This window comes from Podarcis muralis, chromosome 7 (assembly GCF_964188315.1).
Source record: "Podarcis muralis chromosome 7, rPodMur119.hap1.1, whole genome shotgun sequence".
NCBI classification, from domain to species: Eukaryota; Metazoa; Chordata; class Lepidosauria; order Squamata; family Lacertidae; genus Podarcis; species Podarcis muralis.
The window spans coordinates 69800228-69824485 of record NC_135661.1 but is presented as its reverse complement, the minus strand read 5'-3'; the positions used below and the strand labels follow the sequence as shown (position 1 = coordinate 69824485).

Below are 24258 nucleotides of genomic sequence, written 5' to 3'. Positions count from 1 at the left end.
GGGACACTTGTTCTGTACATTTCGAGTTCACTTTGTTCCCTGATTATGTTGGTAGAGTTTTCTTACTTGGGAACAAGTGCTATTTCCATGTTATTGGAATAAGCATCTTACATCATACAAACACAGAGGTACACAAACTTTTTTTTTTAAAAAAAAGTGGATGTAAAGCCAGGAATGACTTTCCTGTGCTGCCCCAGATGTTGCTGGACTACAACTCCCATCACCCCTGACAATTGACTATGATGCCTGGGACTGATGAGAGTCAGAGTCCAACAACCTCTGGAAGCCACAGTCATCTCCAATATTTGCACATATACCCAGAAGGTCTGTATGTTCTAGTCCAGGGTTTCCCAAACTTGGGTCTCCAGCTGTTTTTGGACTACAACTCCCATCATCCCTGACCACTGGTCCTGCTACCTAGGGATGGTGGGAGTTGTAGTCCCAAAACAGCTGGAGACCCAAGTTTTGGGAAACCCTGTTCTAGACTCTGGAACCAGGGCTAGCCAACAGATGGTGAGGCAGCTCTGGGAGAAGAACAGGGGTTTCCTCATGACTCTCACAACACTTAACATTCCAGGATTCTTTGAGAGAAGCCATGACTACTTTGCACCCTCCTTACCTGGCTGGAAGGTGTCCTTAAACTCCGATAATGCTTCTTCATTACCTGGATGGGGGGTGGGGAGAGGCGTTTGAATCCATATAGATAATATCCTTGTGCATAAATGGAAAATTTAAGTCGTTTCTATACCTTGAAAGCACGTCAAAGTGCAAGTAGATAAATAGGTACCACTCCGGCGGGAAGGTAAACAGCGTTTCCATGTGCTGCTCTGGTTCGCCAGAAGTGGCTTAGTCATGCTGGCCACATGACCCGGAAAAACTGTCTGCGGACAAACGTCGGCTCCCTCGGCCAGTAAAGTGAGATGAGCGCCGCAACCCCAGAGTGGGTCATGACTGGACCTAATGGTCAGGGGTCCCTTTGCCTTACACCCACTTTTGCCTCTGGCCACACCCAACTGGTATGTGGCCCTTGGCAGGTCACCCAGAAGGGAATGTGGCCCTCAGACTTCCCCAATCCCTTTAATAAAGTATTAACATGCTTCTGGTATCCAGCTTGGCTGCATCATTCGGGAGGTTTTTCATGTCATTTTCAAAGGCAGCCCCATGTAGAGCACATGACAGTAATACCACGATATGACTCAAGTATGGGTCACCATAATTGAAACATCACCTGTGGTTTCTAGTGAAACAGACTACGTGCTTTTTCCATGAAATGGATTCTAAATGGGAAATGGATTATAGAATAGACCAGAGGTTGTTCGCTTTGCTTCAGGGGTTCATATATACTCGCTTCCTTTTGTTGTATGAAAGAGGCATATTTCTAGGCAGCTCTCTGTCTTGTCTCTTCCTCCTCCCCCTCTCTTCCCTCGCTTCACAATACATTGAAAGGATGTCTTTAACGTAGGAAAGTGTCATGCAAATTGATTCCTTTGCTAATTCCTGTATCGTCTTACGCCCCCAACCTCCCCATTGTGAAAAATCCACGTGCTCTCCTTTTGAGACCTCCTAGTCAGAATTAATAAGAAAACTGCTGTTTCTTCATGCCTACATTTCCCTCCCCTACCTAACATTCTGTGTGCCCATGCAGCTATTTTTATGCAACCCACCCAACTCCATCCTGTCCCCGTCCCTAGTGGTCTCGAACACGGAAAAGTCTTTGGCCCAACTCGCTGGAGACAGTTTACTTACTGTGGCAGACCCCAGGCTAGATTGAAGCTGGTGATTGGCAGATTAAAGCCCTTTCCCTTCAGATGGATGTGACTGGCTTCACTGTTCAGGTCTCAAATTCCCTGCATTCCAGGTCCCTTTCTGGTCGCTTTTACTACTTCCCACTTCCTAGTCAAGCAATGAGGCTGTTGTCGCAAGTCCAGGCAATGGGAAGGGCCAAGGGACTTTTCCTTGTCAATATCTGTCCTTCCACACTTCCATTCAATCTCCTCCCTCCCACCTCCACCCCATCATTCACACATGCTATAGGTTGGCTTGCTGCCTTTCTGAGGAGTGCCCCATTAATACCTCAGGGCCAAAGCCGGTGCCTGCCACTCTACTCTCTGCCTTCGGTCCAGCCATCATGACAGCATTTTTCCCTGGCTTCCTGATCTCTGTGCTGCTGCTTTTTCAGGAGCAGGGAGTTAATGGGGTCCCTCCTCAGCTGAGAGGTAAGTGATGCAAATGAATTTGTCAGTCCTTTCCATTCCACCTGGGCCAGCAGGCTAGGGCAACAGAGAAGGGAATTAAAGCATAGCAAGATTTGCGAATTGTGAGAAAATGCATGCATGTCGGTTGGCTGAGAGTGTGGATATTCTCCTAGGGCAAGGACACTTGCAAAGCTCTCTTCTCTGTTACTGCTTGCTTCTTTATTTTGGAATTAGCAGCTGAGATGAAGGCACACACACCTAGATCTAACAGAGCAGCAGTATTCATTTTCCTGGTACACACAAGCATCTGTCTTGTTCTCAGACTTTGCCTGTTTCAGATCCCAGTACAAGAGATTTCATTCTTGTTTGGAGTGAGTCAGGTGCTTCTGTGGGGAAGAACATCTTTTGAGAAATGAGTCATTCAGCTAAGGTTGCAGTCCTAATCCCCATTCCCTGGAAGTAAGCCTTTTTTGGGATTCAGTAAGACATCTGAGTATAGTTCTGCACTTAGGCAGAAAGAACCAGATGCACAAATAAAAGATGGGGGACACCTGGCTTACTAGCAAGTACATCTTCTCCATCTTCTCCATGGTAGGATGCATAGTAACAAATCACCTGGCCATTCCCCCCCCCCCCCTTAGCTCAGTAGGAGGGCAAAAGAAATAGCTTTGCTCAGTGGCAGAACATGCAGGCAGTCCTACACCCAATCCCCAGCATCTCCAGGTAGGGCTGGGAGACAAACCCTGCAGAGCCACTGCCAGTCAGTGTAGACAATAACTGTGCTAGATGGTCGGGCTCAGTATAAGGCATCTTCCTATGGCTATTCTTTGAATGACAGTAGCAGTTCAAGCAAAGGATCTGAGAGCAGGCATGTGAGTAGTTTGAGCATGACCATCCTTGAAAAAGAATTTCCGTTCACACTGATTCAGTTGTTACAGCTAATTGTCTCATCCAGAAAACCATGGATGCAGCAGATAGACATGTGTAGGCTATGTCCATAAGTGGCTACCAGGCGAGATAGCTAAAGGGAATTCCTATCTCAGAATCAATCTTGCATTGAATACCAGTGATTCCATTGCCTTCCTGTCCTGCTGTTTCTTGGACTTTCCAGAGACATTCCACAGTGCTTAGCATATTGTTACTAGGGAAATGCCAATATCTGCATGCAGAAGTTCCTAAATTTGATCTCCAACATTTCCAGGTAAGATGAAAATACACTCTGGTCTGAAATCCTGGAGAGCTGCTGCCAGTTGGTGCTGGCAATATTTAGCTAGATTGATCAATGGTCTGACTCAGTATAAAGCAGCTTCCAGTGTGGAATTTTTGGCTCTCCAGATAGTGCTGAACTATACCTATCATCATCCCTATTGGCCATACTGGGCAGGGCCAGAGGCGCCAACTTTTAAAAAAGATTGTGGGGGCCCGACATGAGTCATGCGTGCAACGTTGCGAGGAGTCAGGGGGTGGAGCCAAATGCAGCAGCAGCACAGTCCCAGTGGCCAGCGGCTCCCATCCCCCTCTTCCCCTGCCACATAAGGGCAGCAGCAGCAGGAGGAACCACAAGTCACCGAAGCTGTGCCACGCCCAGCTCTGTGCTCACCCTCCTCTGCCTTCTGAACAGTGGCCAGCCCGACCCCCTCAGTAAATAAATAAATAAATAAATACTGGGGAGCCCAAAGTGCTTCAACCCCTAGGAGTTGGTGCCTATGGGTAGGGCTGATGGGAGTTGGAGTCAAACAGCATCTGGAAGACCACCAATTCCCCATCCCTTCTGCTCTAGATGATCAGGACAAAACATTTTCTAATCACATTTTAGCTTTTCTGGGGGACTAGTCTCGTGATCAAAAAGCAATAAGAACATTTCCAATATAGGAAATCATCTGCATGCATCAGGTAAGGGAGTTTTGTTTTCAGAAGAGGCCAGACAGATGTCTCTGGCTTCTCAGAAGTGCACTAAGTTGATAGCAATCTCCTGTCCCCAGAACACAGGTTACTATGAAGAATACTTCCTCTGAACATGGATACCTGTAGTGGTCATGGGTGACAGGTATGGTGGTCACTTCCAGGTATTTTTGGAGGCAGGGTACTTCCTCACTCCTTCATAATGATACCATATGATGCCATCTGAACACAGGCAATGCTTACAACCAAGAAAGACAACCCTAGAAATTCCCCCAAAGCATGTCCAAGTGTTTGCTTTTAGTACACCTTTCAGATTATGGTCTGAAAGATTGCAAAGATTTCCCCCAGTTCTCTTGATTTCACTTACTTAGTGGATTGAACAGTAGCAAAATAAAATACGGTTTTAAAATAAGGAGGATGCTAAGGTTGCAATCCTGTGCCATCTATATACCTGAGACTCAGCCTTACAGAGCTCAGTGGAGCTTACTTCCAAATTGAGTTTTCTCAAGGCTGAAAAGGGCTCTTCATTTTCCTCACGTAGGTGTCCAATGTAGGACAAGACCTACAGACCTGCTATTCATCGTTGACAGTTCCCGAAGTGTGCGCCCCAATGAATTTGAGCAAGTCAAGGTCTTCTTGTCCAAGGTCATTGAGTCACTTGATGTGGGACCAAATGCTACACGGGTTGGCGTCATCAACTACGCCAGTGCAGTCAAGAATGAATTGTCCCTCAAGACTCACCGTACCAAGGCCAGCCTGCTGCAAGCTGTTCGCAAGATCGAACCACTCTCCACTGGGACCATGACAGGCCTGGCTATCCAGTTTGCAATCAACAGAGCATTCAGTGAGGTCGAAGGCGCCCGAGTGAGATCTCCAGAGATTAACAAGGTATGGAAACTGTGTGGACTTGCAAGAACCTTTGTGCCTCCTGTTTGCTTTCTAACCTTTCTTGCAAAAATATAAGATTGGATAAATAGTTCCTGCCAAATGGAATAAGCAGGCTATCTAGGCAGATATAAGTGGGCTGATTTTATGCTGTATCTGGAGCTGGGGTGGGGGGAATTTGATTCAGTTTGGATTTAAAAGTGAACCTAGCTAATTCACAGTTCCTGAAACAATATGGGAACCAAAACACAGCCATATTTCAACGTTTGGACGTCTCTGAATTTTGCAATCAAGTTCTCCATCTAAGCAATGTGTACAATAATTCCTGCACTAGGATAAATGTGCATAGAAATGCATTACTTTAGGGGAAACTGCTTTGCAAAAACCTGTATACGAGGAGGAATTAGCACTAAAATCCTGATGACTTTTCATGAGGACTTTTTTTTTTCATTTTTAAGAATTACATACTGGTGTGGCAATGTGGAGAATGCAGCTTAAGAATGGGAAAAGGAAAAACTGGAACTGAAATTGACACATTTGCTCATTCCTGGCTGTATCCCTACTCTACACTGCTTTGAAATTGTGGGTTTAAGTGGTATATAAATTTTAAAAATGAAGTCGTAAATAGCAAAAGAAAAAAGAAAGAAAACAGCAAGCAACTTCTAGGATGAACTTTGCTTTCTGTACATTTTTGAGAAATATAAGCTTGGAGAGACAGCTGACAAAATAAAACAAAATATGCAGAAATTTTGGCCAACACCTCTATGGAAAGCAGGGGACAAAGAATCTATTAGGGGAAATCCTTTGTCCCGTCCTGTCCCCTAGTGTCTGCTTACTTCAGTTTGCCCATTCTTTGTAGCAGGAATTCCTGGGAGAGGGATATAATTTCATGCTTGAATGACTGTTTGCAGTCATTTTAATTTACACTTTTGTCCCCACAACGGTCCCCGCTACACCACTTCTGTTTTCTGCTTATCCAATTATTTCCTAATTTCAGCTCCAGGCAGACTCCCCTTCTATGGAATACCAGTTTTGTTAGGGGTGGGTCACAGTTCAGCAGTAGAACATGTGCTTTGTGTGCAGAAGGAAGGCCTCACATTCAAACACAGGTGGCAGGTGCTGGGCAAGCATTTCACCTCATCTCTGTGCCAGTGGAGCAAATTAGGGGTGTGGAGTCTTTGACCCTTCAGAAGTCCCTGAACTCCAACTCCCATCATCCTTGACCATTGGCCATGTTGGCAGGGGCTGATGCGAATTGGAGTCCAGCAATATCTGAGAGCCTATCCCTATCACTGGAGTAGACTAGCAGCTCAACTTGGCACGGGGCAGCTTCATGTTTCGCTTTCTGAAAAAAGCTGGAAAGACATTTGAGTGGAGCTCTGGAATGTCATTAAATTCAGATATCCACAGAATCTGTCCAAAAAAGACCCCCCCCCCCCGGTGAGCTCATCTGAGGAGTTCAAAGAGATGATTTTCAGGGCACAATGGTTGTTTTTAAGTCCAGTCTTCCAATTAGCATTTGGACTTCTTTTTAAAAAGTAGTTCTGTACAAGTTATCACGGAAAAACCTAATACGAGTACAGGGAGGTGAGAAAAATGGGGAAGTGATAAGCTAGGAAATGGGATAAGATGAAACAGTAGCTGTTTACACAGGGCTAAGTCAGGCTATTTTGGTGCTGTGAGGGTGAGCTACCAAAAACAAGAGCGCAGGAAGCTACTTTATATAAGCTACTTTAACTCATCATTGCCTACACTGACTGGTAGCAGCTTTCCAGGGTTTAAGGCAGAGGACATTCCCAACCCTAGCTGGGGACACCAAGGATTGAACCCCTTTGCCTTCTTTAATTGCCTTCTTTAATTCACTTGGGGAGTAGGAGAATAACTTTGCAGCTGCCTCTGTGCTTGATTGGCTGGAGAAGAGTGAGCTTTGGTTATGAGAGGAAAGGGAACTTGATAGAAGGAATAACGTGTGGTTGCCCAGAAATGCTTTTATTTATTTATTTTTACTTCCACTCAGTACAAACTCAAGTCACTTCTTAAGCAAAATTGTCATTTCAGAAGTAAAACTGCTGCCATAATGCCATTGCTCCTGGCTCGCTTTTCATTTAATGTAGCAAGGGTCTTGCATTGCGAAGTTAATGTAGTATAAGTGGCTTTTTTTATAGCTGTGTTATAGATACAACCAGTCCTTTTTCTTTCTTTCTGGGGGTACTCAAGGGTACACAGTACCAGCATCTCCCCCCCCCCCAGAAGAAAAGCACTGGTTAAAAGTGTGGCAGTTACTCTAACAAATTCATGGTAAGTACTGACACATTTTATTCTAGAGGAAAAGAGATGGGATACAACTCTTCAATTATGTCTCACAGGAGGCTGACTTAGACTGAATCAGACTATCAATCCATCTAGGCCATGGGTAGGCAAACTAAAGCCCGGGGGCCAGATCCGGCCCAATCTCCTTCTAAATCCGGCCCGCGGATGGTCTGGGAATCAGCGTGTTTTTACATGAATAGAATGTGTCCTTTTATTTAAAATGCATCTCTGGGTTATTTGTGGGGCATAGGAATTCGTTCTTTTTTCTTTTCTTTCCCCAAAATATAGTCCAGCCCCCCACAAGGTCTGAGGGACAGTGGACCAGCCCCCTGCTGAAAAAGTCTGCTGATCCCTGATCTAGGCTAATGTTGTCTGTACTTCCTGGCAGCGGCTCTCCAGGATTTAAAAGAGGAGTATCTCTTGGAAGTACTGCCTTGGAGATGCAGCATATTGAACCTGGGACATTTGGCATGCAAAGCCCTTCTCTGGATGGCCATTCAACCTTCAGTGAAGCAGAAGTGGTGATTCTCCTTCACTGGGTTTTTTTAAGAAGAGGTTGGAAGACCACCTGTTACAGATTCCTTAGCTGTAGTTCCTGCATTTCAGGATGTTGGACTAAGTACCGTTGGAGTCCTTTCCAACTCTGCAGTTTTATGATTCTGTAATTCTCTATGAGACTAAGCTTTGGTTGGAGTAGACCTGCTGAAATTAATGGACCTAAGTTTTCCACGTCCATTAATTTCAGTGAGCTCACTCTGAGCATATGGCTAACAATAGACGCAGCTCCAAGTTAGCTGAGATAAACTTCAGTCATGTTGATTTTAATAAGAACAAAGTTCAGCTCAATCTGCATCCAGCTCATTGCCTTCTATGTCCATTTTGGTGATGCCAGATTCTTCCTGTGCCATCCCTGCTCCATAAAACCTTAATACTTGAACCTAAATAAGAGTGATGTGTTGTCTGCATTTTGCTGAAACCCAAGAGCAGATTTTTAGGTGGATTATTTTTGAAATGTGGAAAGCAGCTTCCAGTCTCTGTTATCAGGTTTTCATAACCTGCAGGGCGAAACATTCCCAGACTGTATTATTTTCCCTTTTTACAGGGATAGAAAAGGTGCCGAAATAAAGATATTGTTACATACCGTTGAAGGGGCTTTTTAGCTTGCTGAAAGGAACTCTGTGGACTGTGGAGGTCTTTGTCCTTTAGGAGAGCGAAAGAGCCCCATCTCGGTTGACAACCCCTCGCCTTTAAACCCGAGTTTAAATTTCACGGTGATATGGCTTAAGTGTATTCCAAGCCATTAGGTTTTGCATAATATCATTTTATGAAAAGACAATATACAGCATTGTGTCTGCCAGGTTGGCCATGTGTCCTACTTTAGAGAGGACAGCCCTCTGTTCAGAGGCATCCTCTATTTGAAAGGCGGCTCAATTCAAGTCCACCTTAAACTTAAAGAGCGGGATTATGTACAGCTCTCCCTCCACCCCCGCAATCTGGCTCAGGGTTCAATCTAGTGTTTTGCAGTAGCCCCAATATGACCTGAGACAATCCAGGGATGAACCAACACAGATCCGGGCCCCAAATCAATTTGGGGGGCTTTGCAGAGTCATACAGCAGTGAGGGCAAAAGGGACTGTGGAATTCTGGCTAGCCCAGAGGGTATTGCCTTTGACTTTGCTGTTTTCCTCCAACAGTGGAAGTAGAACAAAGCCATTGTGGCAAGTTGCTGTTGCCAACTCTCTCTCTGTCTCTCCCCTGGCCCCATTTTCTGGCATGGTTTCTATGCTCACAGCTGCACCATACATTTAAAATACACTTATACCGCTTTAACAGTAATAGAGAATCCTGGGAACTGTAGTTTGCTGAGCATACTGGGAATTGTAGGTCTGTAAAGTCAGTACCCTTAAGAAACTATAGCTCTCAGGTCTCTTTGGGGGAATCCATGACTGTTACAGTGGTATAAAAGGTAAAGGGACCCCTGATCATTAGGTCCAGCCGTGGTCGACTCTGGGGTTGCGGCTCTCATCTCGCTTTATTGGCCGAGGGAGCCGGCATACAGCTTCCGGGTCATGTGGCCAGCATGACTAAGCCGCTTCTGGCAAACCAGAGCAGCGCTCGGAAATGCCGTTTACCTTCCCGCCAGAGCGGTTCCTATTTATCTACTTGCACTTTGATGTACTTTCGAACTGCTAGGTGGCAGGAGCAGGGACCGAGCAACGGGAGCTCACCCCGTCCCGGGGATTCAAACCGCCGACCTTCTGATCAGCAAGTCCTAGGCTCTGTGGTTTAACCCACAGCGCCACCCACACCCCTTACAGTGGTATAAGAGGGCTTTAAAAGTATGGCATGAATGTGACCTACGCCCATAACAAACATAGGCTTACATAAGAAATTGAACTGGCTCTTTGAACTTGGTGGCTCCTTTACCTAAAGGCTATAAAGAGATAGGTGGAAATTTATGGAAGGAATATCCTGGAAAGATCCAGGGGGAAGGCAGCTCCTTAGAAGGCTACGGTCCTTATGATGAATGTGGATATACTATTAGTAAACTGCTTTTTCCTGTGTTGTGGGATATGAAGGAAGTTGGCTTTTTCCTTAGCTGCATGAGATTTCAACACCCAGAAGAAATCTCTTTTTAAAAAATTGGTCTGTTTTCTGACCTGTGCCAAAATGAACTGGAAAAAGTGACAAGACCCAGATTTACCTGCCCTGCCAAGAGTTTGATTCCCTTCCCTCCACCCCCCCTTTTCCTTTACGTGTTGTGTTTTTTTAAATCACGTAAGCCAGCAAGCAGGGGGCAGTCTCATTTTAACTATGTAAGCCACTCTGGAAAGCTTAATGGCACGTGCTCTAAATAAATAGTAAATAAAATGCAATATTTTTGGAGGGGGGTTGAAACTGCTTTTTAAAAGTCTCTGTCATATTGTGGAAGGCTGATTTTGATTTGTTTTGACAAGTTGAAAACCACACCCCACCTCTCTCTCTCACACACATTCTGTTTGCAAGGGAAGCCCCTCTACTCTGTGTCTCCCCCACCCAATTTGTTAAATAAATGGCTCTCTCTTCTGGCAAACAAGGGGCATTGCACTGTGTGCTATGATCCTTTATCAGTTTTAAGGAGCAAAGAACAGGGTACATTGTAGCCATATGCGATGAAGCCTTGAATACAATGGAAAATGCCTTTGGGAAGTGTGGTTTGCATGTAAGAAGGGACAGGACAGGAAAGAGTGCATAACCCTTCCCCTGCCATGTGCTTTCAACTTGAAACTAAGGGTTTGTCTACAATAGTGGCATGCAGTGAAATTTTTCGGAGGGGAACAGTTAGAGGGGAACAGTTAGAGGCTCCAGCTTGTTAGGATGATTGGGGGTTCCTGACATCATGCGTGTGGTGTCCCGACATCACACACATGAGCAATGCACCTCCCTCCCTAAGCTGGGCAGAAGCTTCCTGGGGCTTTGGGAAGAAGGTGCTAGGCTTTAATACTTTAGGGGACTAGCTTGGTCCCCTAGTCCAATGACAGCACACAACTGATTCACACTTAGCTTTTGCCCTCTGCTGTCTAGGCACAGGTCCATGCTTTAAAGCTGTGGGTCTGAGTGCATATATATATATATATATATATATATATATATATATGCTTTCGTAGATTTTCACGGGTACAGGAATGCAGGTTTTGGTGTCCTCGGGTGTCTTCCCGTGTAAAAGATGGGGTGTCTAGGCGACGTTTCGACGAGGTCTCACTCGTCATCTTCAGGCTGGTGCTTTCGGCTTCTTGTTACTGGAACAGAGCAGGATCTCAGTGTTTGAGTTCCTATAAATACTGTTGAGGAGGTGTGGTGTATAGCCTCCAATGTTCTGGGCAGAGAGGAAGTTCCCAGGCTAGTGTGCCTTTTCTTCTTTTGTTCCTTAATTACTTGAGGGATATCTTGAGTGATTTCTTGAGCAAACAACTAGCCGTCTGGAGAGCTGAAACGGAGACCTCACATAAGACAGACACACACACCAACAAACTCCACAAACTAGAGAAACGCCAGAAGCCCAGCCACCCTCCACAACAACCCATGAAACAAACAGTACATAACATATCAGACAGGATCCTCACCTCAACTGAAACCAAAGTACTCTCCAAAGGTTTCAACTTTGCAGTCGCCCCGAGACGCATCCCCACGGAAAACATCATATGCGGAGTCGAAGCTAGCCTAACCAAAATCAACCCAGATGAAGCCAATAAAATCAGACTTGAAGTCACCAACATCCTCTGCTCCAGCAAACCACCCAGAAGCAATTTACACAAAGAAGAACAGAAAGCACTCACCAACCTGAGGAAAGACAACAACATAATCATTCTCCCAGCAGACAAAGGTAATGCCACTGTTGTGATGAACACATCGGACTACCAAGCAAAACTATCAAATCTACTCCAAGACCCTACCTATCAACCTATAAAAACAGATCCCACCACCTATCTGGAAAAAACCACCAAATCCAAAATAAAAGCCTCTCCTATCAGTGAAGAAATCCAGCTAAGAATCATCCCCAGAGAAAAATCATCCAGATGCCCCAAACTCTACGGCCTCCCCAAGATACACAAAGAAGGAACACCACTCAGACCAATAGTCAGCTCCATAGGCTCACCTCTACAAAATCTCGCTAAATTTCTCGCCAAGCAACTTCAGCCCTATGCAGAATCCATCTCTTCACACGTTCCAAACTCCTTCCAGTTCATAGAAACAATAAAGAAGCAAAACCTACATCCCAATGACCTACTTGTGAGCTTCGATGTTGTATCTCTCTTCACACAAGTGCCCATTAATGAAGCCTTGACAGCCATTCAAAACAAATACAATCCCCCCGAATACATCTTGGACCTGACCAACCACTGCCTAACCAACACGTACTTCATCCACAATGGACAAAGATACAAACAGATAGAAGGAGCACCTATGGGATCACCCCTCTCACCGGTCATCGCAAACCTGTACATGGAACACTTTGAAACCAATGCTTTAGACAAGTCAGAACACAAACCCAAACTTTGGCTCAGATATGTTGACGACACCTTTGTAATTTGGCCACACGGGAAAGAAAAACTGGACAGCTTCCTCACACATCTCAACAGCCTACACCCCAAAATACAATTCACTATGGAAATAGAAGCCAACAACCAACTTCCCTTCCTTGACGTCCTAATCTACAAAAAACCTGATGGCTCCCTAGGACACACTATCTACCGGAAAAAAACACACACCAACCGCTACTTACATGCACAATCACACCACCACCCTGCACAAATAAACTCCGTAGCCAAGACTCTCATCTCCAGAACCAAACGCCTGGCTGACAAAGACCACCTGACAACTGAGTTACAGAATCTCTCAAATGTGTTAATTGCCAATGGATACCAGCAAAACAGGGTTATGAAGCTAATCCAAAAAGAAACACCCCCCAAAAACCAAGACACAGAAGAAAACAATGGCATGGCCCTCCTTCCTTATATCAAGGGCACTACAGATAAAATTAGCAAAATCCTCCATAAACACAATATCAAAACAGCCTTTTGCACCAACCAAAAAATAGCCAATATCCTCAGAAACCCCAAGGATAAAATCCAGTTGGAAAACCAAGGGGTCTATGAAATACCCTGCAAAGTCTGCCCAGCCACGTACATTGGACAAACAAACAGACGAATAAATGCACGTATTGCAGAACACAAGAATGCCGTCAAAAAAGAAGAAAAAACTTCCTCTCTTTTCCAACACATGAAAGAAACAGGACACGAAATTAATTTTGCAGATTCCAAATTGCTCTTTAACATGGAACATCACCACAAGAGAATAATCATGGAAGCCATCGAGATAGAGAAACACCCTCACAACATGAACAAGCGTGACGACACATCCCGCTTGCCAGACATCTGGAAATTAGCCCTCCCCACAAAAACTGACACCAGAGCCAGAGGCACACAGAACGCCATCACCAATCAACCACACCAGATCCAAACCCAGACCCTCTCCACAGATAAATTACAGACACCATCCAATAGCCAAACCATGGTGGCACCTCCGGATGCTGCACCCCCCTGCAATCCCTACACAGATCTGGCTGGCACAGGCCACAAAACCACAGCTCGCCCCTATACACGAAGCCAAGCCAGAGCACAACTAAGTTCAGTACAGCCATCTTCTCAGAAAAACTCTTCACAAAGTTCAAGAGGTCAAGACACAAAGGCCTTAGCAACTAATCCACACCTAATGACCCACCTAAGTGGTACTCAGGATATCACTCAAGAAATCACTCAAGATATCCCTCAAGTAATTAAGGAACAAAAGAAGAAAAGGCACACTAGCCTGGGAACTTCCTCTCTGCCCAGAACATTGGAGGCTATACACCACACCTCCTGTGCTGGTCCCAGGGGTAAGGTACCTTGGGTGTAGCAGAGTCCACACGAAGAGGGGCGAGGTCCGAGGCAGAGAGCCGGGCGGGGAACAGGAACGCTGGAACAGGAGGCTGTGCAGGGAACAGGAACACCGGATGGTCGGGAACAGGAAGCCGAGCAGGGAACAGGAGTACCGGATAGTCAGGAACAGGAGACCGAGCAGGGATCAGGAACACAGGAAGGTCCGAAGCCAACAACGACGTTGCTCCCGCAACCTGGGGCCGGGCTGACTGGGCTTTTATCCTCTTCTAAGGCCAGGGGCGGTCCCAGCCCCCAGGAGCCCCGCCTCCTCTGGCCTTAAGGCGAGCACTCCTCCTGGGGGCAACCAGTTCCCTTCGCCTCTCTGCTCTAAGCCTCTGCAGATCAGGAGAGGCCGAAGGGTTACTGGGCCCTGGAGGAGGCTCACCTGTGGCCACTGAGTCGTCAAGCCTCTCTGGGGCCAGAAGGGCTTCACCTGGGGCCAGCTCCTGATGCACTGCCACAGGTGCAGGCTCTTCAGCATCTAGGCCTTGCCCCAGTTCAGCCGGCCCTGGAGGCGGGGACTCCTGTGCAGGCTGGGATTCCTCTGTTTCATCCTCCGAATCGGAATCCCAGGCCATCACACCTCCTCAACAGTATTTATAGGAACTCAAACACTGAGATCCTGCTCTGTTCCAGTAACAAGAAGCCGAAAGCACCAGCCTGAAGATGACGAGTGAGACCTCGTCGAAACGTCGCCTAGACACCCCATCTTTTACACGGGAAGACACCCGAGGACACCAAAACCTGCATATATATATATATATATATATATATATATATATATATATACAAGGTAAATATTGTCTGGAGGACTTAGAAGGTTTATAAACACACTTTCCAAGAAACCAAAAACCATGTGACCGAAGACTAAACAAGCAAAGTGACTGAGCAACGTGGGGTCTTTGGTTTAAGCAGGTTTAACTCGTGTTTGCATTTCTATCTGGTGAACCATTGGCATCCTTAAAGCATGTGGCTGCTCTCATTTCTAATTCTTATAACATAAAATTCCAACATGTGACTATCACCCACTATTTCTCTTTTCTCCAAAGGTTACTAAGGCTGAATCCTGCACTCCCTTACATGCACAGTTGGATTTGTATAATATTCTGCTGTAAACACTAAATATAGCTCTTTCATAATATATGCAATGGTGCGTGTTCCTGGTGGTGTAGACTCAATAACTTCTGTGATTGATTGTTTATAGGAAAATAGGATTATTATTGGTTCCAATTAAAGGTTGAGCAAGCTGAGTAGAAGAACTGACTCTGATAGCATGATGTGCTTCAGCAGGGGTCAGCAAACTTTTTCAGCAGGGGGGCAGTCCACTGTCCCTCAGAACTTGTGGGGGGCCGGGCTATATTTTGAAAAAAATGATAATGCTGCAAGAGTACCAAGAGCCCTGGTGACTACTTACCTGTGTCTTGCGAGTGGCAGGGATTGGCGGTGGGGGGAGCAGGACGATGAGTGGTGTGCAAAAGGGCTCCAGAGAGGGGTTGCTTAAAATGATGGCCGCTCAAGCGCTGCTGTTGCTGGTGCCAACAAAGCCCAGCCCCCTTCCTCCTCTAGGCAGGGCAAGGAGAAGCCAGCAGGAGGGAGGAAGGAGGCACCACCGCTGCTGTGTGAGGCAGAGGGAGGGAGAGGGAAACAACACGTGTGTTGGCGATCCACGTGGCGATTCCTGGATCATCCGCGGGCTGGATCCAGAAGGCAATTGGGCCTGATCCGGCCCATGGGCCTTAGTTTGCCGACCCATGTGCTTCAGGATAGATGCCATCCAAGTGAAGGCAGAATTGGGAAGGTTGTGACCTGGCTGCCTGAAATATATCTCCCTATAGGAACCTGCCTAGGTGCTAAGATGCTCAAGTGAGCACTATCTCTTGGACCCATCATCATCAGAAGCCTGGTTGGTGGTGACAGGAGATAGAGCCTTTTTTGTAGCTGCTCCCACACTGTGAAATACCCTCCCAAGGGAGGTGAGATTGTCTCCCTCCTTGCTCTCTTTCCACCAAAAGGCTCAGACATTCCTATTTTAGACAGGCCTTTAGAAACTAAGGAGCAAACAATACTGATCACTGGGCTGCTGTCAGGGCAAATTGCACTTTAACTGCTGATTTAAAATGTGTGGTGATGCATTTTGATTATTATTTTCAGTAGTTCGCTTTATTATTCTGAATTTTGTAAGTGATATTTTGAACTGTTGCAAGCAACCCTGAACCCCAGGATATAAATATAGTAATTAAATAAAATACATGAATGAATAAGCAGTACTGTGTGCAGCTGGAGAGTCCTTTGCCACTCTCTTACCCACAGGTAGCCATTGTAGTGACAGATGGACGCCCCCAGGATGGGGTGAAGGATGTGTCAGCGAGGGCCCGAGCACTTGGGATTGAAATTTTTGCCATTGGCGTGGGCCGTGTGGACATGCACACTTTGCGACAGATGGCCAGCCCACCTCTGGATGAGCATGTGGATTATGTGGAGAGCTACAGTGTCATTGAGAAGCTGACCAAGAAGTTTCAGGAGGCATTCTGCGGTAAGTTGTTAAGGAAGTCTTGTGCTGCGAAATAAGAGGCTGCACCCAACATTAGTCAGAGCAGACCCATTGAAATTAAAAGGCACAACTTATGGAACTTATATGTGGTGGAGCTGTAAAAGGGTAAAAGAGTATTGGGAAATAATTCATAATGAATTTTAAAAATGTTTTTAAAAAACACACCAAAAAACCAGAGTTGTTTTTGTTGGGGATAACTCAGATGGAAATTTCCAGGTGTCAAAAAAGGTTTTTTTATGTATGCCACTACTGCGGCCCATGTTTTGTTAGCCCCAAAATGGAAAATGAGTGAGATCCCAACTAAAGAAGAATGGCAACTTAAACTGATGGAATATGTGCAACTTGCGGACCTATCATATAGAATAAGAGAACAAGAAGAACATATGTTTAAAGAAGATTGGAAAATGTTTATTGAATATATTTGGGGGGAGTTGTGTACACTTGAAAACTTAGGCAGCATTAAGATAAATTCAACAGTGTAAATAAGTTTTGATGGATGCAGTAATGGAATATTGAATGCTTTAGTTTTTGTAAAATATGCGGGGATTTATGTTATACAAAATAAACCATGGAAAGAGAAGAAGGGAAGTCATTGATATTTTAAGGTTGTTTAAATGAATATTTTTAAATTGTAAAACAGAATATATATATATATATATATATATATATATATATATATATATATAAAATGAAAGGGCACAACTAACTTAAGGAAATTAATTTCCATGGGTCTACTCTAAGTAGAACTTGGTTGGATACAACCCAAGGGCCAGAGACTGTTCTTACCCTCAGCGCAAGAAGCAAAGTTGTACATTGGAAATTACCAAGCAAAAGAAACTCATGCAATCCACTTTTGGTACAAGGCTTCACAAAGCATGTATTTTGGACCACAACTCCCATCAGTCTTCAGCAGCATGGCCAATAGTCAGGGGTGATGGGAGTTGTAGTCCAAAACATCTGGAGGGTGCCAGCAGGGCCAGCACAAGTCATTTTCCCATTGTAGGCAAAATGCCTCAATACCACCCCAACAATGATGCTATCCCACTGCAGATCCAGATTCTTCCACCCCCTCTCTGACCCCTTTCTCGCACCCATGCTGCTGCCAGCCCCATCACCACAACTGTACCCTCACAGTCACCTGTGTCTGCACAATCAAAATAGTGGATGGAAGTGTTCCAACGCCTTTGGTTTCTTAGAATTCCTGAGCAACGTCGGGTACTTACTGCCAGTATAAATATATGTTTTAACTTTGCATGTTATTATTTTGCAGCTGTGTCAGACCTGTGTGCCACTGGAGACCACGATTGCCAGCAGATCTGTGTCAGTACAGGGGCTTCTTATACCTGTGCATGTAAAGAGGGGTTCACGCTTAACACTGATGGAAAAACCTGCAGTGGTAAATAATGTTGTTCTCAACTTGGTAGAGTGGGCCAATGTTTTGAATGCATGCAAATTTCAACGTTCAGGAAGCATGCCATCTTCCTGATCTTAATCTCAAGTTTGCAAGCATACACGTGACACAAAATATGCAGGCTGTTTAATTGCTCTCCATATCCATCCTTGCCACTGCTTGAGGGGTTCATCTAGAACCGTGGTTTTGGTCACCAGTGGTTGTAGATGATGTGCTTTAAGAAGGGTGTTGCAGACCAGGGATGGGGCACCTCCAGATGTTGTTGGACTCCCAACTCCCATCTTCCCAAACAAGCATGGCCACACTCTAGGAATGATGGGAGTTGTAGTCTAACAAAATCTGAAGAGCCACAAATGCTCCATCTTTACTGAGGACAAATGGGAATGAGTTCAGAGGAGGACAATGAAGATGGTCAGGAATATGAAAAACAAGTCATATGAGGAAAGGTTGAAAGAACTGGGTAGTTTTAGGCTGGAGAAGAGAAGGCCACAGGGGAACCTGATAGTACTCTTCTAATACCTAAAGAGATTTCGCATAGAAGAAGGCAAAGATTTGCTCTCTTCAGACCACCAGGGAACAACCAGATCTAATTGGCTTAAGTTAAAAACGGGGGAGAAATTAAATTTTGTTTGCATTTTTGTGAGAAACTAATTAACTCACACTTTGAAATTTACACTTATGCAAAAGGTGCGCTGCAATTCACCAAAGTATAAAAAGTGCATTGTATCAGGGAAAAGTGCTGGGAACACAATCTTGCAGGGGGGAAAAGATGCCCTTAGTGAACCTTAGAGGTAGTCCAGATATTTTGGACTCCAACTCCTATCAGTCCCAGCCTGCATGGCCAAGATTAGACATGATGGGAGTCATAGTCTCAGAGAGTCTGGCGAGCACTACATGTGCTGCCTCTGCACTAAAGACTCATGAGCTGCATATTCTTGCAATATTCTCCCTCCATGAGCACAGTGAGACACTTGTCCAAGAAGCAGGTCCTTTCCTCTAGTTAAGACCACTTACATTGTTTCTGTGTCTCTTAAACCATCATTTCCTTGGACTTCCATGTGCCAGGAGAGTCATAGGTAGGGTGGATTAGGGGCCATATTTGCAATGAGGTGATACAAGCAGCTCATTCTCACAGGGCCATGGGCCTGCTGCTGCATGAATGCTTTGTCCAGGGCACTCCCTGTAACACCTCCTTTCCCCCCTCCACAAGCATAACTACATTGCTTGCGTCACTTCTGGAATCCTTAAGTAACCTTCTCCAATGGCCTCCAAAGAGCTGTAAAAGCAACAAGGAGTATAGATCGCCCAGTTTAAAACTTTGCACCAACTTCCCCTGGCAGAACAAGGTGACCACTGAAATGTATAACCTCCTTGAGTAAACTTTAGAAAAACCTAGCCAGTGGCTGAACTAGGAATAGTATCCAATAGCTGAAACACAACCAACTCAGTTTTGGAAAGCTGGGATTTGGGAAGGTTCCATAACACAAAAGAGAGAGAAGTAGACTGGATCAATATCTAACATCTCGAACACATGCCAGTTGAAATGACTTTCCCTCATTTCCTTTCTGAGAATTAGAACTTTCAAGAGCTGATGCTTACATAGCCTTTGAGTCTCTCTTGTGCTTTGTATCTCATTTTCAAGAGACCGGAGGGGGTCAAACAAGGTGAGATGTAAATTATGGACGCAGCTTCTCCCTGATCCAGATTGGAGCTCTGACATAGCGTTGCATTATACGGATGGTTCTAACACTGCACCTGGCCCAAGGTCCTGTCTGAATCACACTTTATCTCTGTGCCTGCTGTTTGCATTAGAATGTAAGCTCCCATTTGCCCCAAAGGAAGCTTTTGGTCTAGTACAAACAAGGGCCCTGCCCGCCCCCATCTAGATTGGAATTGCAACAGAGGGCAAAGGGTTAAAGCCTCACTGCAACCCGTATGGATTAGGACCTGCTTGCCTGCTATTTACCACGGAAATCGATCACACTGGCCTAAGTTACAGACTCTCCAAATGTCCCTGTTTTCCAGGGACAGTCCCAGATTAACAGAAGCTGTCCCAGTTTCTGATTTGATCCCAGAATGTCCCACTTTTCCTTAGGACGTTCTCTATTTTCATTGGAGAAATGTTGGAGGGGATGGAATAGGATTTCCCTACTCTCATTGGAGAAATGCTGAAGGGTAGGAACTTAACCCACTGAGCTTGATGGAACTAAATGGGACTGGGAACCTGTGGCCCTTCAGATGTTGCTGGATTCCAGATCCCATCATCTCTGACCATGTAACATCTGGAGGACAACTGTTTCTTTATATCTGGAATGAAGAAGGTTGACTTAACCAGCCATGTACAGTATGTTTGCTAAATTCAGCCTTTAAAACAGGGATGGGGAACATCAGGCCTCAGTGTTATATTCAGCCCCCCAAGCTTTGTATCTGGCCCTTGAGACTCTCCCCAGGCCACAAACCCTTCAGAGACACCGTCCCTCACCAACCCCACCATGCAACTGCCTTGAGTGTTTTCGCCTGGTTGCGAATGCATTCTTGAACTCTGGGAATGCTTCTTGCTTACATGGATGGAGTATACAGATGGCTGTGTGAGTTCCTGTAGAAACTAAGGCTGTGCAACTGGTCTAGCTGAATCCTGGGTCCTGAACTGATTTGGGCCAATCTGAGTTGACCTGAGGTTAAGCTGGAATGAGTTAAGGCAGCCCCAGATCACCACCCAGAGCAAGAAAGGAATGTAGCCTTCGTAATTGAAAAGGGTCTCCCCTCATTTTAAAAAGTGTGTTTCTTTAAATGAAAAAGATGACTAGCTTCAGCTTTCTGGGTCCCCCCCTCTTCTCTTCTTCCCAGCCTGCAGTGGAGGAGGTGCCACCGACCTTGTCTTCCTGATTGATGGGTCAAAGAGTGTGAGGCCAGAGAACTTTGAGCTGGTGAAGAGGTTCATCAACCAGATAGTGGATTCCCTAGATGTGTCGGACAGGAATGCACATGTGGGCCTGGTCCAGTATTCTAGTTCAGTAAGGCAGGAATTTCCACTGGGGCAATATAAGAACAAGAAGGACATCAAAGCAGCAGTGAGAAGGATGTCTTACATGGAGAAAGGCACCATGACTGGCCAAGCTTTGAAATTCCTAGTGGACAGTTCCTTTGCCATCTCCAGCGGTGCAAGGCCTGGAGTCCCCAAGGTGGCAATTGTCTTCACTGATGGCCGGTCACAAGATTACATCAATGATGCTGCCAAGAAAGCCAAAGAACTAGGTAGGTTTTCATAATTTAGTACCACTGTTTTGCAATGGCCTGATTAAGCTATAATGGCCTGTATCCAACATTAGTCATACTTGGAGCAGACACACTGAAATGAAAGGACATGACTAACCTAGGTCCATTCATTTCAGTGAGTCTCCTCTAAGTATGTCTAATGTTGGATACAACCCAATGATCTCAGTCTCATAAACCATGGTTTCTTAGACCAAGAATGAGTGTTATACATGTGTGCTCACTTTCCCCCTTCCCTCCTTCTATCACTTATGCACCAGTTTGCAAGACTTTCAAGGTTTATTAAACCAGAGTTTCCCACTGTATCCAAACCAGAAAACTGTAGTTTCCAAACTAGGATATGCAAACAGGGTAATATTCTGGTTTCCTGGTTTATAAACAAAGATTTAATGCACAGTGTGGTGCATTAAAGACTGAATGCTAAACCATAGTTTAAGGCTACATGAAGGAAACGAATTAAGAGTTAGGATCATACATTCTGACCTCCTCTCCCCACTTTGCTTTGAGGAGAATAGAAGTGTGTGTGTGTGTGTGTCCTGGCTTAAAGTATCCAGGAAGGTTTTTTGGGTTAGATTTGAACTGGGGAAATTGGTTAGTTCAAGCTGTGGTTTGTTAACAAGGCAGGATAGAAACCCGTCTCTAGTTCACACATAACTAGAAACTCTGCTTAGTTTAAACCAGAACACAGATACTTCTGATTCCTTCTTTGTGTCAGAGGAGGAGAACACAGCATGTGAGTCCACAGCTCATGTTTGCTCATTCACATAGCACTAAACCATGGTTTACTGCTGTGTTCCTCAGCCTGGCATAAAAGTCTTGGTTGTTCTTTCACAAAGCAGATCAGCAGTTTAGCAATTCTTGCTTGTTTCAGGTTACAAGATGTTCGCTGTTGGAGTAGGCAATGCTGTTGAAGACGAACTCAAAGAAATTGCCTCAGATCCAGTGGGAGAGCATTACTTCTACACTGCCGATTTCAGAACCATCAATCAAATTGGAAAGAAACTACAAAGTAAAATCTGTGTTGGTAAGGAAGGTCATGCCTGTTATGTTTACAGCACAATCCTCTAACCCTGGCTATCCTGGCAAATAAATGTGCAACACGGGGCACAATAACTACTATGGCAGTACAGCCTAGCGACACCACAAACCCATACAGTCCATTGGCAGGGGGCAGTATGGGCAGCAAGGGAGGTTCCTCTGACTCAGCCTTCCCCTCTATGCTGCCCTCCAAATGCTTTGGACTACAACTCCTATAATCCCTGAGCATTGCTCACGTTGGCTGAGGGTGATGGGAGTTGTAGTCAAAACCATCTGGAGGGCAGCAGCAGGTTGGAGAAGACTGATCTAACACAACCCCTTTGTCCAAGAAAAAATGATGGAAGAACAGAATCAAAACACACACACACACACACACACACACACACACACCTTGGATATATACTGCTTTACTGGCAAGAAATTCAGGGCAGTACATGTGTCTTTAACCATTATCCCAAAACCTCTGTGAGCTTTCTGCTGATAAGAGCTGTTTGATAGTGGAACGGACTCCCTCAGAAGGTGGTGGACTCTTCTTCCTTGGAGGGTTTTCAGCACAGGTTAGATGACCATCTGTCTTGGATGCTTTAGTTGAGATTCCTGCATTGGGTTCCCTTCCAATTCTATGATTCTAAGTGCTTCCACTGATGTCCAGCCAGGAGAATCTATCCAGTGTATGATTCATTGAATGGCTTTGTTTTCTCTTCCTCAGAAGAAGATCCATGTGAATGTGAAGCCATTGTGAAGTTCCAGACAAAGGTAGACAACCTCATAAAAGCACTGACACGGAAACATATCCTTTGAGAGTTATTTGGAAAAGAGTATATTTTGGGTGTGTGCTGAGTTGTTTATGGAAGGAATAAACTTTAGGTTACTGGGTGAGCCACCTCTCTGGGAAATCAACTAGGTGGCTGGATGGTAACACTTGTTTTTCCAGGTAGGTTCATCAGTTGATAGGGATGGTGGAGAATTCCTACAAAAAGAGAAACAAACAGAAAATGCTGATATTTGTTTATTTGTTGCATATCCAGAACAGAAATCAACCCAGTGAATATGGGCAGTATTTGCTGTTGTTTATTTCACCCACGAGTGATACATAACAGATAATATTAGCATTCTCCATTTCCATTTTGTTTCCTTTGCATTGAAATGAATGGGGTGGAATATCCTAATGACAGTGGTATAGATGTAAATTTGCCAATAACATAGCTTTTGGTGGAAGATGAACTGCAGTGGAAAGGAAACATTGCTGCATGCATTGAAGACAGGGTAGAATGGGAAACTATGTCTTCTTACATCCCTAGTTGCAAAGGAGGATGGGCTTTTCTATCTTCAGTACTGATGCAGAAGAGGCAAGTTGAGCATTTCCAACTTTCTCAATTCTGCATAACAAGTGGCTCTTGCTAAAATCCCCATTTCCCATAAGAGCCAGAACATGCAGCAGTACTCAGCAGTACTGAGCTCAGGAGTACTGTGTTAGATGGACCACTGGGTCTAATGCAGCTTCTTGCATTGTGTCCAACTAGTCTGAGCCAGCACTATTTGGGGGGATTTTTTTAAAAAATCCAACTGATCTAAATCAGCCTAACCCTTTCAGAGGCTTTTCGTCTCCACACTTCTCTGAAATAACCCAGGACTGTTCCTTAATTCTTGCTCACTGGAAGCTGTGTCGAAGAAGCTTGCTGCCCTAGAAAACAGGATCACCGTTTAAAAGCGGAATCATTTCATCTCCTTCCCAACTCAAAATAAACACACCAGAAGACTCTGACAGATGTGGATGGGCAGGTCTTCTCCAGTGCTGACTATACTTCTTTTTGAGAAGGAGGAAAAATTGTGATGGTATACAGGTCATGGTAATGCACTAGAGGTCCATGTGTTACCAAACACCATTAAACTTTCCTCACACCATAGAATATGCATATATCAAATACCCGGAGAATTTGTTTTAATCGAAAGCTTAATATATACTTCTATATTGTTTTAATATGTTCTTTTCTATGAGTTCTGTGAATGCTTGGTGGGTTCTGTTTTGATTGCTGTGTTTGCTCTCATTTTCTTTAAGAACTGAATTTGACTCATGTGACTCTGAATGTTTTTTTTTATGGCAAATGTATAATTTATGCATAAAACATATATCTAGAAGTAGATGAAACAATTAAAGAATATTAAGCACAGCATGCAAGGTAAGATGCTCCTGCTGCAAACTCCTACTCCTGGAATGAGAAGAAAAAGCAAGCAC

General features: G+C 44.8%; 1 protein-coding gene across 1 annotated transcript; it reads left to right on the top strand.

Moving 5' to 3' along the window:
* Positions 1 to 1936: 1936 nt before the first annotated feature.
* MATN1 (matrilin 1) lies at positions 1937 to 22823 on the top strand. Its single transcript, XM_028741625.2, has 7 exons — positions 1937 to 2216; positions 4639 to 4985; positions 16060 to 16282; positions 17571 to 17696; positions 20559 to 20966; positions 21856 to 22008; positions 22732 to 22823. Exons 1-7 carry the CDS (start codon positions 2129 to 2131, stop codon positions 22821 to 22823), a joined length of 1437 nt encoding a protein of 478 aa, XP_028597458.2. The 5' UTR covers positions 1937 to 2128.
* The last annotated feature ends 1435 nt before the right edge of the window (positions 22824 to 24258 follow it).